Source organism: Danio rerio, chromosome 15, assembly GCF_049306965.1.
Source record: "Danio rerio strain Tuebingen ecotype United States chromosome 15, GRCz12tu, whole genome shotgun sequence".
NCBI lineage: Eukaryota > Metazoa > Chordata > Actinopteri > Cypriniformes > Danionidae > Danio > Danio rerio.
The window spans coordinates 34,299,583-34,316,819 of NC_133190.1; the positions used below are offsets into that span (position 1 = coordinate 34,299,583).

A 17,237-nucleotide genomic window follows, 5' to 3' on the forward strand; every position below is an offset into this window, starting at 1 on the left:
ACCCCTGACAGAGAACAGACAGATCAGACGCATCAAAGGTTGCTGTTTATTTCCTCCAACATGTGAATGTGCAAATGCAGTCATATCTGGGGTAACATAACAGAGCGAGGTCACGTCGACCTCCATCTTGAGTCACAGCATAATCACAATCTTTTTTACTCTGTTCACATCCTGATGAGCTGTATAAAGACAGACGGTGGGTGTCACAAAGCCCTCAGATCTATATTAAGTCATTCATGCTTCTTTGGAGATAAGGACAAAGTTTTACTAGCACATTTGTGAATATTTTGAGGACTAAACATTAGCACTCTCGTATCATTCATTGCCACTCCAATTACACTCACTAATGTGGATTGCTTGATGCTAAAAAATGTTGGTGCTGAAGAGAAGTTGATTTTTTTTTTTTCTTTTATAGCTGAAGGTTATGCTTTTCTGCTGGTTGATGATATAATTATGTAATTACAGCATTTTCTACAGTTGATTCCTGTCATTAAGTGCAGCAAGTTCAACTGCAAAATGTGTTAGAAAAAGGCTTTAACGACACTTTGTGTATTTTTTTTTGTGATTAAAAAGCATAAAATAAAGTAGAAGAGCATCTTGCAGTTAATATTAGATGTTACTCTCAAACCTTAAGCAAAAATATGTTTATTGTTTTCAAAATTCAGCATTTTTTTTTATTAAATAAATCCTCTATCTGAAATGTTCTTAAAAAATTAGCATTTTCCAAGACTCCTATATTTGTGTTCACTGATTTCACATTAAAGGCAATGAAGATATCATATTATTTGACAATAAAGAGAAATTACTCTACTTATACATAGCAACCTAAGAAAAATGCTAATTTTAGGAGAAAAATTCAGATGGCACTTACAGGTTTTTGCATCTGAACTCAAATCAAACTATCGAACTATCAAATAGTCTCTGCATGTGTTTCAGATTTCTTTTTAGAATTTTTGTTGACTACATTTACCACTTTCATAAAATGTAACTGAACTCATGGTTAGAAAAAAAAATCAAATTAAGTTTATATAACCTAAATATTTTTTTCTAACAAAACAGTTAAATTAATTTAGGGGGCGCTACTGAGCAGGCAATGGTGCAAGTTTGGTGAACTCTGCAAAAACTTTATATAATTCATAAATTAAGCACTTTTAGCGAAAACATGATAAAAAAAACATCTAAGACTTTAATACTCTAAAATGGCTGCGAATTTACAAATAGTGCACATTATTGCATTAAAATCAAATTGTTATAATCAAATAACCTATTATATACAGACATACTGTAGTTAACCTGAAATTTTATTGCAAAACAGTCAAACAACATACTGTAAATATTACCAAAGCCCCTTAAAGATGAGTCATTTCACTCTGCGGCCATTTGTAATGCCTCCCAGGCAGTATGCTCGGCCTTTCTGTTTGAATAGGGAAACATCAAATTCTCCAAAATTGCTTGCCAAGCTTACTATTAAATTTCATATAAAAATCAACAATAAAATTAAATAGCAACTGTCTTTTTAGTTTCATTTCTAAATTTTTGAATGAAACATAATCTGCAAAAACTCTTGTCTGGTCTGAGCCCCTCCACTAGAGAATATTCAATCTATGGCAATCAGTGATTAGCTCTTGCACAAGAAGGCGGGGTTTCAGTCACCAAAATTGATCATCACCAAAGTCCCTTTAAGGCAGGTAATTTTACTCAGGGTCCATCTTTGATATGCTTCTCCGGCCATATGCTCGCCCATTCTGTCTGAATGGGGAAACATCAATTCTCCAAAACTTTTTGCCAAGCTTACAATTACATTGCATTTTTGGAACCACCAATACAATTAAACAACAACCGCCTCATAGGTTTCATTTCTAAACATTCTAATCAAACAAAATCAGCATTTTTTCAGGGTGCCCGAGCTAATGCGCATGTAGATTTGAAAAAAAAAAAAAAAAGATCACAACACCAGTCTCATTTAATGGCCATTCTACCCATTATCATCCTCTGGGTAATGATCGTCTAATCGCACTGCACCTCTGAAGTATACCACAACATGGTCTTGATGGTGAATCTCCTCTAGAAATGACAGCAACTCTTTGTTTACAAATTTGTGGGCGTCTGAGTGATTACTGTCATGTGATGTGCATTTGACAAGACGAACATCGCGTTCGTTTCATACAGATTACAAAATTTAAAAAACTTTTGTTTTCAAGTGCCCTTGGATTATTTAAAAGAGATTTCAAGCTTTATTTGAACACATTTCTTATGTATTTGAAGCAAATATTCACTGAGATTCACTGATTCACTGTGCCCCTGTATTATTTCCAATTTCCCTCGCTTATTTCCCATTTCCCTTTTTCCCCATTCAGAACTATACAAGTGACATGTCTTGTGTAATCTATAGTCTTTGACATTATTCTGAACAGTTTCAAACAAAAACAAATTCATTTTAATTTCAGAAACATTTAATTTAGGTTGAAAATACGATCAATGTTTTATGCTACAATGGATTGCTAATTAGCGTAATACAGTATATATAGTTAACAGAAAAGATCCAAATGTGTTTGAGACATGGAGAAAAGTATATGTGTGTTTTACAAAAGTGTTTTGACATCAATGTTACATTAAATAATTATAAACTTATATTTGACACCTAAGGGTAATACATACACTGTAAAACTCCTAAAAATCATTTTTATTGGGGAAACATAAAGCAATTAGGTTAACTTATTAGTATTTACTAATTTAAGTGAATTGAACATAACACAATTAAGTTATTCCCCTAAAAAACTCAAGAATTGAGTTGTTTAAGCTCATTTTAAATAGGTAGTTTGACAACACAATGTTTTGGAGTATAAAGTACACAAATTCTTGTCCAAAAGGATCAGAACACAAAACAAAAATGTTAAAAGAATAAATAAATCAGTTATTTGTAAAAAAAAAATATAAATAGATAAAATTTGAAAAAATAAACAAACATTTATTTAGGGTCTTTACATGCTTTTTCTCTTACTAAAATAATCTAGTTTCTCTGTGGCCTAAACTAGTCTCTGTTCAGCTCTCTTTGTAAAGTCCATCCAGCCTGCTGTCTGTGTCCCTTAAAGTAAACTTTTCTTAAATCAGATAAACTCTCTTGATAGCTGGCAGTTCTCGTGGTGTCTTCTTATTTTTCTGGGTCTGACAGTAGCTGTAATAGAGTGTTTGTGTCTTTCAGAGTCCTCCTGTCATCCTGCTCCTGCATACGCTGTCAGACAATGAAGGAGACTGGAGCATTCTCCCTCTGCTGCCTCGGTGAGTCGGGAAACACACACATTATTGCACACGTTCAGCATGGAGAAAACTTCACAGAAAGTTATTGATGTGTGGTTTCGTGTGCTCTGTGTTTGGAGTTGCTATCGTGCTCAATAGCAATGCAGCTGTGATTCTGTGTTAAGCTTTAATTATTAATATGATGTATGGTGAAAATGTTGTATTTATTATTGTTATAAAATTTAAAAGCTTCAGGTGATACTCAAAACAAAACGTTGACAATAACATGTCAGTTTTGAAAGCCTTTTCACTGTATTTGATATACAGAATGATATACTCAAATAGGCTAAATTGTTTTTTACATGAATGTGTAAACATCAAACTATAAACTATTAAAAGTCTGGAGTCTTTAAAAATAAAAAAGCCAAACAAATGTTGTCAAATGTTATTAAAATGTTGTTCACATTTTTTAATAAAAAAAATACTTTTTAATAAGATTTATAAGCAAAACTAAGCTAAATCACCTCTTTAAAGACCTTTAACTTTAATGTGTAAATGTGTAAAATTAAACTATTAACTATTAAGAGTTTGGAGTCTGAAGGTTCAAAAACATTGAGAAAAGTGTCAAAAGGTTGTTCAAATTAAGTTCTTAGCAATTCATATTACTAATCAAGAAATAGCCTTTTAACTGTAAATCTCCTTCGAGCTAAATCTCCTCTTCAAAGACTCTTGACTTTAATGTGTAAATAATTAAACAAGAATTTTCAACCTGACTTAATTAAATAGTTTCAAAAGCCACAGCAAGATCAGCTTCTAGTGCACATGTGTCAAACTCAGTTCATAGAGGGCTGCAGCTCTACACAGTTTAGATCCAACCCTAATTAAACACACCTTACTAATTAAGTTCTTCAGGTTTGTTTGAGACCTACATGTAAGTGTGTTGAAGCAGGGTTGGAACTGAACTGTGCAGGGCATTAAACAGGGTTTTGACACCCCTGTTTAGTGACAAAGTATTGTATGCTTAAATGAATGAGTCTATCAAAAGATTCAACTAAGTGAATGATTCAGTGATTCAAAGGTGCATTAAAAATGTTTTGAAAAACGCTTTTGACCACAGTGTCGAATCTAGTCCCAAAACACACTTGCAGCCAATCAGCAGTAAGGGGCGTGTCCAAATCAGTAGTAACTATTTGATATATTTTCAAAAGGGCCGGGGCTTGTTGGATTATGGGCATGTTTGGTTTGGTGCTTTCAAATTTCAATATCATTTGGCAAAATTTACTTAAAATCCACTGATTAAAAGACAATTATCTCTTTAGCAAGTAATTTCAGTTAAGTATTTAATGACTCATTGATAATCGTCTTGTTTCTGGATTGAATACATCATAAGATTTTGTTTTAAAGTGACACTAGTGTGTCTTGATTGTATTTGGTTTTAATAACTGGTATGAATGAACTTACTAACTGGTTTGTCTCTTTAAAATTGGTAATAATGCATACAGTATATGTATTCTTTCTCTTTAGCTTGTCGTCACAGTTTGGCAAGAACTCATCTTGGATCATGTTTCTGGAGGAGGACACAAGAGTAAAACTTCAAAAACTTCACGAAGTACTCAAAAAATTTGACCGCAGAAAAGTAAGAAGTTTTCACAATTTCTCAAATAAGCAAAAGCCAAATAAAACGTACAGTTAAAACATATTTGTATGTTGTTATATGAAGCTACAAAAATAAATAAAAAATTCTCAGTTTCTCGTATTTATGATGTGTACAACATAATTTCTTTTTAATCTGTAAACTACTGATGATAATTTCGAGCATTTTTGGCTTCAAACGACAAAATGATGTGTTTTAGGTACTATTATGATCAATTTTACACAACATAACACCAATGTTTTAGAACAATATTTAGTGGAATATAAGAACGTGTTATTTTGGCCAGCAAAATGCTCTAAATAACATTAAAAAAATATATAATTTTTTTATTGAAATACATAGAATAAAGCAACTATTAACATTTTGTCCAATAGAACAGAATAATTAGTCTCTTCATTTATAGCTGTATATTTTGTGAATTTTATTTGTAAACTAGTATTGAGAGAATCCTATGATTGACCACGGCTAGTCCCATATTAGCTATCACTTGATTGAGCAATCAGATGAATCCAAACACACTATAAATAATAAAGAGTTTCTTACCCTACTTATCTTCGTCTTGAAGAATGCCTCCATCCACGCCTACTCCTCCCCTTCTTTTCTAGATTATCCAGGAAAGAGTGGCACGGTGGCTCAGTGGTTAGCACTGCTGCCTCACATCAGGAAGGTAACTGGTTCGTGCCACCTCACTGGGCCAGTTGGCATTTCTATGCAGAGTTTACATGTTCTCTCCGTGCTCACGTGGATTTCTCCCGTGTTTTATTCCAAAAACATGCGATAAAACACACTGACTAAACCAAATTGGCACAGTAGATGAGCATTTAGTTCTAGGCTGCAATATATGCCTTTCAGTCAGTGGTCTATCCCGTCATAGCAATTCCAGTAATCTATAATAGGCCCAGAACTAACCCAGGAGAGCTCTTGAGAGCCACTTGAGCTCAACAGTTAAGGAGAAAACAACATACCTTAGTTTTTATTTTTAAAGCTTTAGTTGGTAAATTACCACAGTTTATATCTAATAACTTGTTGGAGTACCGTTCAAATACTTACAATACCTGATCAGCAGATATACTCTTAGTTAAGATGCCATTTTTTTCACACAGACAGTCAAACTGCATTTCCTAGGTATGCTCATTATGTATGGAATGAGGTCAAGATAAACTACAAAGGAAATCCGTACCATCTATTGCTATATTTAAAAATATTTTAAAGGCTGTCAATTTAGAACAGTGCACGTGTTAACAATTAATTATGGTTTATACTATTTTTATCTGTCTGTGTTGTGATATGTAGTTTTGTAACTCTGTCCTATGCTGCCTTTCTTGACCTGGACTCCCTGGTAGAAAAGATATTGTATCTCAATGGAACATTCCTGGTTGGTTAAATAAATAAATAAATAAATAAATAAAGGGTGAAGCAGTGGCGCAGTAGGTAGTGCTGTCGCCTCACAGCAAGAAAGTCGCTGGTTCGAGCGTCGGCTCAGTTGGCGTTTCTCTGTGGAGTTTGCATGTTCTCCATGCGTTCGCGTGGGTTTCCTCCGGGTGCTCCGGTCTCCCCCACAGTCCAAAGACATGCGGTACAGGTGAATTGGGTAGGCTAAATTGACCGTAGTGTATGAGTGTGTGTGTGAATTTGTGTGTGGATGTTTCCCAGCGATGGTTTGCGGCTGAAAGGGTATAAAAACTTGCTGGATAAGTTGGCGGTTCATTCCGCTGTGGCGACCCCGATTAATAAAGGGACTAAGCCGACAAGAAAATGAATAAATAAATAAATAAATAATTATGTGTGAACTCTTTAAATGTTATTCAAATGAAGACTTGATATATGTTCCTGCTCCTCATGTATCTAAGCATAAAGTAACATTTCTAATCATTGAAATGCTGTATCTTCTAACAATACCACAAAATCCCAACTGACCAGTCTGTTTCATGTGGAAATACCTGTATAAATTTGAACAGGCCTGTCTTTAATGGATTTTAAATCATGCACCTCAGAGATGTATAATGAATGTGCTCTAAAAGCTTTTCATTTGTATTTTTTTTCCTCAAATGATATCAGCGTGAATTATTTTGAATGTCAGGCTCAAGGGTATAAGCTGTATTATGCTGAAAGCTGTTCTATGAAATTGATTTGCCCTTTGACATTGATCTTGTCATGGAAAAGTGAAAAGATTTCTAGCATATCCACTGATTGATGTTTAAAAACACCACTTTATTCATGTTAAGGTACTTCAACAGAAATGATAGAAAATTGCACATTAATAAATGTGTCTGTTAGTGGTATTCATACGATTTATACATGCTGTTTTTCTTATAATGCATATAGATATTGATATCTGTAAATAAACTTCAGGCCCATGCAGCACAGACCCAGTTATTTCAAACATGTTTTTTAATATGTACAGTATAGACATGAAAGTAAAAAAAGGAAATATTTGCTCACTGAATCTTTATTCATCTGACACAAGTAACTAAGAGATTGTTGAAAATGTGTTATTTTCTTGGTTTCCTACAGTCACTTTGCAGACATTCTCACAGACGGAATTTAACAGAATAGGTGTTACTCTCACACATACACACATATTCAGATTCCCTCAGACCTTTTTAACTTGCTTGTCCTGTCGACCTAATGCTGAAAATCCAGCTGCCTGTTAAGTTAAATGTACTGAGTGAAGTTTATTTATAAACTAATTTCGAGAAGATCACATGCTTATGATTGTCACGGCTGGCCCCAAGTCAAGCTAATGTACGAACCACCAATCAGACGATTCCTCACACAGTATAAATAACCAAATAACCAAATTCTCGAGATCTACCTGAGCTCAAACTCCCCTCTCGCCCTGCAAACAGGAGGGAGCCCCGGGCTCGAGGATCTCATGATCTCAAGGTTCTCTCCCGGGACAGCATGCCAAACTAGCTTTATTATCAATCATCAGCTAAGTGTGAACTCTTGAAACAAGTGATTCAAAAGATTCATTAATTTAGCTTAGCCTTTTCTAAAAAAAAGCACCTTAATGTTAACCATATCATGGTGACTCACTTATTTGACGCATTCCATAGCAATTCTGAGAATCTTTATTGGAATAAACTAGAGCTGCATGATTCTGGCTAAAATGAGAATCGCGATTTTTTTGCTTAAAATAAAGATCATGATTTTCTTACGATTCTGTAGATGTAAAATAAAGGTATGGTAAAAACAAACATATGGCACAACATCGATGTTAATATTATGTGTAGGTCTACTGTAAATAATTATATTCTAATTACAATAATTCTGATGTTGAATTATTATGTTTGAGATATATGCTTGCAATCTGTTATATTAGACAAATTTATTCACTGGTAAAACAGACATTTGCCATTATGAGATTATATTCAACAATATATAGGCTAGAGTAGTTATACTAACATTGTAAACATTTATTTTCACGTACAACTGTGGGTTCGCTATGAAAGAAAAAAACATCAAATGCTTGTAATCATAACACTAAAATGCGATATGATCATTTGAATGAAGTGCACACTTTCGGTTTCATTTTGATTGCTAAGTGCTTGTTCAAACTTCGCGCGTTGCTCCCAAACGATCACTCTGTGCCACAAACTCAATATTATTTACAACTGTATTACTTGTTACTCGCAACATATGCAGGTTCTGTTCACTGAAGTAGTTCACTGAAGTTATTAATAGACCCTCGCCCTCTCTCTGATAACAGCTCACGTCACGTGTGATTTCCCGGCCGCGAAAACATCATTATATGAAGACAAAAATGTCATTTTAAGGTGAATTATACCTTATAAATACAGTATGTGACTCATTCAACATCATTTGGAGGTGTCAATGTCACTGAGCAACGTGTGAAACAAAGACTCGTGCAGCCGCCTTTTCTTCTCTCCTGAACTTGAAAATATGATTGGCAGAATCGTAGAAATGCTGGATTAAGATCGTCTAGGGCACAGGTGTCAAACTCAGTTCCAAAAGGGCCGCAGCTCTGCACAGTTTAGTTCCAACCCTAATTAAACACACCTGATCAAACTAATGGAGTCCTTCAGGCTTGTTTGAAACCTACAGGTAAGTGTGTTGGAGCAGGGTTGGAACTAAACTGTGCAGGGCTTCGGCCCTCCAGGAATTGAGTTTGACACCCCTGGTCTAGGGGGTCGAATCGAGATCGCAATCTTTTAACGATTAATAGAATAAACCATTTTATTAACTTTTCTCCTAAAGAGCTGTGTTACAGGTTATCCACATTTTTCCACATAAGTTACTTTGTTTCATATTATGGGTTGCACATCTGGTTTGGTGGACTTCCATTCAAAAGATCTGAAATAAATATGTTTTAATAATAAGAAAGTAGTTCAAATAATTTATATACTGTAGAACTAATTGAAAGGTAAATTTAGCTTTGTCCTTTACTTCTAGATTGATGATGATTTTTGATGTAAAATAAAAACATGTCATTTTGACTATAAAATACTAATAGAAGTACTATATATTTTTTGGCTATTGATACAAATATTCTCATGCAACATAAGACAGATTTTTTGGTCCAGGGTCACATATTGCAGCAGAAATTATTTGTTTGATTATTCATTGTCTGCCAAACAACAGCAACAATTTATTTTTAGAGCAGGTTTAAAAACAACACATGATGAGCACAGTGCTTTACGGTTTCACATTGTGATAACAACACAACAATGAAAACACACACTTTGCAAAACACTACACTACTAAGGCCAGTTATAAGCATGGATTGTTTACACTTTAGCAAACACCACTTTCATAATTCACAAAGTGCGGTTTATTTATAAACTAATATCAATAGGATCACGTGCTTATGATTGACTTCAGCATTGCTTCAAATATTGCGCCGATCACATGAATACTAACTCACTATAACTAACCTGAGTTATTCACTTCAGTCATGTTCGTCTTAATGAGTCCCCTCTTCCACCTCAACTCCTCCCACTTCTTCTGATAGGGTGGCACAAAAGCCCAGTGGTTAGCACTGTTGCCTCACAGCAAGAATGCCTCTGGTTCAAGACCTAGTTTACATGTTCTCCCCGTGCTCGCAAAGGTTTTCCCTGGGTTCCCTGGGATTGACTAATCCATAGTGGCATCATAAAACAAACTCTTGGTCAGCTATATATCTTAGCTAACATGTTCACAAGCAGGGGAGTTCTCGAGAACTACCTGAGCTCAAACTTCCCTCTCGCCCTTCAAACAGGATGCTTGAAGATATTCTGAGCTCAGGGCTCTCTCCCGGGACAGCATGCCAAACACGAGTTATGATCAATCATCAGCTAAGTGTGAACTCTTGAAAAGAATTGTGGTGTTAGACATGCATTATGGTCATTGTAGCATTCTGAAAGTTTTAAGTAATAAAGTAAAAAAGCATTTAGTTTGTCAACAGATCAATGTTTTACTAGATATTATTGTCATGCTGACTGAGGAAACGACTTCAATTGTCCTTTCAGTGCAAACTGAATGAAAATCAGGTCGGGGAGTGCAATAAAATGTGCAGTCTGAGACCACCACACAGTGACAGCTGTTGTGAAGTGATTTAGCCTGAGATGACCATCACAGTGTGATTGATTTCCACATTTTGTTCTCAGGAGTGGTTTCTTGGCAAACCACTACATGATGAAGAGTCCACCATCATCCATCATTATGCCTTCTCAGAGAACCCCACCGCTTTCGAGTACCCAGACTTCTCTGCAGGATGGGCTCTCAGCATCCCTCTCATCAACAGGTCAGAAAGGACATTTTCAGCCAAACTGATTAGCGGTCACAAAACAGATAAAGGGTTCATTTGCTCCTGTAGGATTTTTAGCAATATTAATTAAAAGTGTTGAATTTGATTACTTGTGTTGCTTTACTAATTTGTTTTGAAAGCTTTGCATTTAAAAGGATATTAGATGCTAATGCTATAGTATTATTTACTTTATTCAACCGTATATAAAACCATAAGGCCTCCTGTGAAATTTGTATTTGTTTTGAATCATTTCTCAAGAGTTGTTTAATAGAGCAAGGATTTTTTAAATTTTTTATTTTTTTCTATAATAAATAAATAAATAAAAAAAAAAAAAAAAAAAAAAAATATACATATATATATATATATATATATATATATACACACGTTTTCTATTGGTAGAAAATACTTTTTCTTTTTCTGTAAGTATTATTTTGTTTAGTTTGGCCCAAAAAGTTTTACAAGGTACAACAATTTTTAAGGTCAACATTATTAGCCCACCTTATTAGAGGTTTTTTTTTTTTTTTCTTCCATTGACTACAGAACAAACCACTGTTGTACAGTGACTTGCCTAATTAACCTAACCTGCAAAGTTAACCTAATTAACCTAGTTAAGCCTTTAAATGGCACTTTAGGTCGAATACTACTTTAATAAAAAATAGCTAGTCAAATTTTATGAACTTTTCATCATAAACTTTCATCATTTAACAGCACTTGAGAAATATATGTAAGAAAAAAATCACAGGGGGCTACAGGCTAATCATTGACTCAATAACTGTATACATTTTTTGTATATTCATTGTGGAATTTGCATGGAATTTCAGTGTATCAGTGGTATTACTAAGATGCATATGGATACAATTTATAAGGTACAATTATTACTTGTAGTTGTTCACTAATTTGAGTTATTTCACATTTTAGGTTGGCAAGCAAAATTGAAGAAGAGCCTTTAAAGTCGGACTTCACTATAGATCTAAAACATGAGGTAAAAACTAGCAGACTATGTGTTACTGTTTATATGCATTAAAGTGTTCATTAAAAATGCAATGCAAAAAGTGGTTTGCCCTTGCATGAAAATAAAGACTTCTATTTTACAGTACTAAAGTTTAATATTTTTTAGGTTTTTAAAAGTCTATTATTCTAGTCAATGCTGCATTTATCTGAAAAAAACAGTATTATTATATAAAAAGTAATACATTAGCATAAAAATGTTATTTCAGTACAAAATTACATTAAAGTCAATCTAAAATCTTGTTTCATATTTTTAACATTCTTTTTTTTTTCATAATTGAATATCATTGTTGCTCCAGTCTTCATTGGAGCGCAATACATGCAGTGTCTCAAAAAATAAAATAAAAAAAACTGTCTGTTCTGTAATCTTTAGCCCATTTTATGCTCTAACTGGAGCAGCTCCAGCAGTACTGGAATCTACCATCTCATTTCACAGGAACATTTTGTATCTCCACCCTCTTGATCCCCATTTCCATCTCCATCAGTCTCCCTTACTGCCTTACTCGTATGTCTCTTGCAAAAAAATAAGGAATAATTCCCATCCAGTATCATTAGTCTCCGAAAAAAATCCCATTCAGTGTGCCCTGTTTGTTCCTCTTCAGCTTCTTCCCTTCAGAGATGAGAACGGCAGTCTTGATAATCTACTACCGAATGCATCTTGAGAATCTCACTTCCATGTGTGGGAGAGATATCTTTATTTATAGAAACTACATTTGTGATCGTCTTTAATTTGAGCTTCCTTTAAAAATGAAACCTTTGTTGAAAACTGAACAAGATACTATTTAAGAAGTTTCAGTTTCAATAAAGAACCCGTGCTATTTTTGTTTGAAATTTTTTTCAAACATCTTAACATTAAAAAAGTACAGGTTTTGTGGAACATTATAACCAACCTTTACAATTTCTTAGTTTTTTTGTTTCCAATACAATTATCAATAAACAAGCTGATGAAATAAAGTCTTCCTTTCTGAGAAACTGAACAAAATTAGGAAAGTCTAAAACAAAGACATTTAATTTACATTTTAAGATATAGACATTTGTATTGGAAAACAAGACAGTATTGAGGTAGAATTTCACTTTTTGTTCATTGTTATAGAAGGTACAGTAAAAGTTGTTTTCATATTTTAGTGTTTATGAGCACAGTTATACATTTTTTGTGTGAAATTAATTTAATTCAATTCATCTTTATTTCTATAGCTATATTTTGCATGGTAGATTGTGTCAAAGCAGCTTAACATTGAAATTCTAGTAACTTAAATCTGCGTCAGCCCAATTTTCAAAGTTGAAGTTCAGTTCAGTGTTGTTTAATTTACACTGCTGAAAGTCCAAACACTGAAGAGCAAATCCTTTGATGGGAAGCTCCACAAGTCCCAAACCAAGTAAGCCAGTGGTGACTGTGGCGATGAACAAACTTCAGAATTTACAAAAGTGAAAGGAAAAAACCTCGAGAGAAACCAGCCTCAGTTAGCCACAACCATTTCTCCCATGGCCAAACGTCTTGTGCAGAGCTGCGGTCTAGGCGCCGGAGGCTGGAGAATGCTGGACGACCATTGTGAAGAAGCTCCAGGTGTGAGAAGGTCACCGGCGGGTGTTCCGGTTGGCCCACGCGATCAATGCAGAGACTCGTCTGTAACTGTGGTCGTTCAGGAATCAGTGTCACGCTCTCCACTCCTCCATGACCACCGCAACTCCTGCTCAGGATACGGCCTGGTCCAGGATTATGGACACCTCTAAAAGTTCTCCATGGTTGGGATCATCTCTTTATTTGTGTTGTCCTTGAGGTCTTCGATGGTTGTCATCATCTTCTCACAGGTCTTGGATCACATCAATGGTGCTGCACAATCTCTAGAAGCCTCAAGATGAGTGTCCCCAGTTGGAAATATAAAGAATGCAGAAAACAATTAATGTAGCTGCTGTTCATAGTGTGTTTAAACAAGAGATATTAAAGGGGTGGTCCAGAATGTAATTTTAAGGCTTGGTTGTGTTTATAAGATGCAAAGCAATGTGTGCTTATGTTTCACTTGACGGAAATCGCGTAATTTTTTCATATATCTCACTTTGATTATACACAGCTACTCAGCTAACATGAAAACGACTGTCATATTTCCTAGTTCCTCTAAAAGGCCCGCCCTTAAGTGACTCTGATTGGTCATCGACATAATGTGCTGCTATTGGCGGATCGGCTCCACGTCACGCCCGTAAAAGCACACGCTTTTCTACTGTGTAAACATGAAGTCAACCTCGCGCCCGCTCTCTAAAATAACATCTGACAAGTGTCTGTAACTAACGAGTGAAAAAGGGGTGCGGCTCCTTTAACAGCGTCTGTGTGTGCGTCTATGTGTGTGTTTGTGTGGTGTGAACTTTCTGTAACAAGCGCAAGAGCGCGGGACTTTCTTTTTCTCTGATGCTCGGATTAAGTTATTTTCTGTAATATATCGTGACAGAAGAATAAAGCACAAGATGTGAGATGCTACCTGTTGAGCCTTGATTTATTATTCTGCTGCGACCACTAGTCAGGTAAGCTAATCTGTGTTTTTTTTAACTCTATGCGTCATGACGTCTTTCACGAGTATCCGGAATATGCAGGTGTAAGTAATATAAATCATCCACATATCTTTTGCGACTTCATTATCTGAGATGTGAAACACATGAAAAAGCCAAGACAATCAGTGCAGTCGCGCACACACATAAGAGATCGTGCTGGTGGAGTGAGTGTGTGTTTACAGGAGTTTGGCTGATAAATGTGAGTTTGTAGCTAAATCGTTTGCCCGCAAAGCAGCATTTCGCATTGTTTACATCATTGCTACAGCATACAGTTAACGCTAGACACTGTACATGTCATGATCAATTTTAAAAAATAAAAACACTTACTTGTAGATCACAACTTCTGCTTTGAGGAGATTTTAGCCGAATCCAGCACTGAACTTGGAGAGATTCAGGAGCTGTTTTGTCAAATCATGCTTGCTGAGTATTTTATAATTCTCTGGAAGTTAATTAATATTGAACTAAAGGCACTTCTGTCTTTGTGTCGTGTCCTTTGGAAGCCCAAATACAGAAACAGATGAAGCTCTGTGGAAACAGCCGTGTTTAGATGCATTTTTAGCTTCATCTCTGCTATAACGTTACAGCACCTCTGGCCACGGACCTTACCTGCATGCGCAGTGTGGGATGCGCAGTAAACGAACTTGTGATGTCACAGGGGGCGGAAGTATTTTTTTGTAGTCCCCAAAATTCGTTCATTGTAGGCTTTGCTAAGCTAACTCTGTAAAAACCAAGGTCTCCCTTAGCATTGAACTTAGAACTTTTTACATTCAGAGATGCTGTTTATTTTCACACAGCTACATTACACATCAACTATAGTTTAAAATATGAGATCGTAGTGGACCACCCCTTTAAATAACAATGCAATAAAGAAATGCTATAAATGGAAATGCAGCTGTTATATAAACAAACATAGAAACAAACTTGTAAAGCATACAAGTGTTTCTAACAAAATGTCTGGTGAATTAAGACCGGAGGAGTGTGTCCTACAGGTGGTTTGTCAAGCCCACTTACCTGCATGGAGCACACTTATGCATCTTTCTGTTATGTAATGCATTAAGTGTATGCTTTTAAACTGGGAGAGTTTGTCTGAGCCTAGGATATTACCAGGAAGGCTATTCTAAAGTTCAGTAGCCATAAAAGAAAAGGCTTGACCTCCTTTAGTAGATTTTGCTATTCTAAGTACTACCAGAAGCCCGTAGAGAGCGAGTTGGATTGTAATGAGACAGAAGATAAACAGGAGCTAGATTATTTAAAGCTTTATTTGTAAGAAGAAATATTTTCTAATCAATTCAGAACATACAGCGTAAGGTGGATGAAATTAGGGTGATTCGGTCATATTTTCTAGACCTGGTAAGAACTCTGGCAGCTGCATTTTGCACTAACTGAAGTTTATTAATAGAGGATGCTTGCCAACCAGTGAAAATGAGATAATGCATCTTATCGTGTGCTCTCAGTTGTCATATTAAGAGAACATATTAGTGGATTGTCCTCTTCAAAATATTTATATTTTTTGTCATCATTAGATGGTTGATTAGTTTGCAGTTTCATTGGACCTTACAGTTTTTCTTCAAAATATCTTCTTTTGTGTAAAGTCATAAATGTTCTGGAATGATATTAATAGGTTTTATATAATAACATTTTTTGTGTAAACTATTGCTTCATTATTGTATTTGTTTACTCAAAACAAGCGTTCTGTTGCAATTAAAAAAAATTGAGTTGAATTCTTTTGTCTCTAACAGGTGGCACTGTATATCTGGGAGGATGGCAAAGGACCTCGACTGACAGGCGTCCCTGAACTTTGCACGCTTGCAGAGCACAATAAAAGAGCTCAGTCCTGTGCCACCACTGTCAGCAGCCATTCACCACTGTGTGTAGGTAACGCTTAATACTCCTGCACACACTCCTAATGAGCCCACAGCAGACAAATTGCAATCCCGGGTTACTGCTCAAGGCTCTGCTAGGTCTGATGAAATGTGGTTTGTGCTGGATGTAGGCTTTGGATAAAAGGGAAACTGAAATTGAGAATCAGTCAGGCTTTGGCTATGAATGAAGGAATATCATGATATTACTTTTATAATAAGAAGAGGATTTTTGTCATAGAAGTTTTTAGCCTTTGTCAACAATAGTATTCAGTGGCTCGAAAATGTTTTCAGTTGTTTGTAATTCACAGGGTTAAGGATTAAAATGTTAAAATCACTATCTGGCCAAAAAAGTCAGAGTTTGCATTTAGGAAGCAATGATTTTTTTAAAATGATATATGTAACATTTTTACATTTTACAAACATAAATAACAGCCATTAAGAACAGAGATAGAAAGGAAAAAGTGTGACCACAAGTGTGGGAACATCATAAGATAATAGCAGATTGAAGATATTACCAGCTTGAAATAACAGTAATGAGATCATTTGGTTTATAATCTTATCTTTAAGCAACAGTGCGTATAGCCTTGTGTGAGCACATGACCTTTGCAAAACCGATCAAGCACATCCGTACAGACTATGATGAAGTAGATATTTTGACAAATGGTTCATTATTCTGCTATATTTAGGCTCAGAATGTCTGGTTTTGACTCGGAGTCAAATGAAAAATCCATTTATCCTAATCCATTCCTATTTCAGCCTGAAGATGAGCGATGCGCTCACTGCATAATTGTTATGATTCAAACTTTACACAAATGACTATCAATATGTGAAGTTTGCACACATCACCATCAAGGGCTTTAAAGCGTTTGTCCATTGTTTTCATTATGAGCCATTACAGTCTCATTGATTTTAAGTGCCACTTTGTGGTTTCTTTTTGCAAGCATTATACTACATAATTCATAAGCAGACTTATTTGTAAAACTTTATTACCTCTAGTAATATGAATTAATTGAACCACTTATCATTCAGATTGCTGTACTTTTTCTTTATTGAGTTTTTTTTGCATGTGTAATGCATTTTTCTCTGCATTTAAAGTTCTATGCAAAAATAGTAGCCCACCATCAACTTAGAACAGGACTATATAAACTGTATATTTAGTCCTATAATTGTCGGTGTTTAGTGTGAC

The 17,237-nt window shown here is 35.2% G+C and overlaps 1 protein-coding gene across 1 annotated transcript in view; it reads left to right on the top strand.

The window, feature by feature from the left end:
* The window catches only part of b3glcta (beta 3-glucosyltransferase a), a 150,665-nt gene that overhangs the window by 108,025 nt on the left and 25,403 nt on the right, over positions 1–17,237 (top strand). Inside the window, exons 5-9 of the mRNA NM_001302251.1 lie at positions 3,203–3,279; positions 4,762–4,873; positions 10,501–10,637; positions 11,559–11,622; positions 15,929–16,060. Of these exons, the coding sequence (NP_001289180.1) occupies positions 3,203–3,279; positions 4,762–4,873; positions 10,501–10,637; positions 11,559–11,622; positions 15,929–16,060 (522 nt within the window). The remainder of the gene's footprint in view (positions 1–3,202; positions 3,280–4,761; positions 4,874–10,500; positions 10,638–11,558; positions 11,623–15,928; positions 16,061–17,237) is intronic.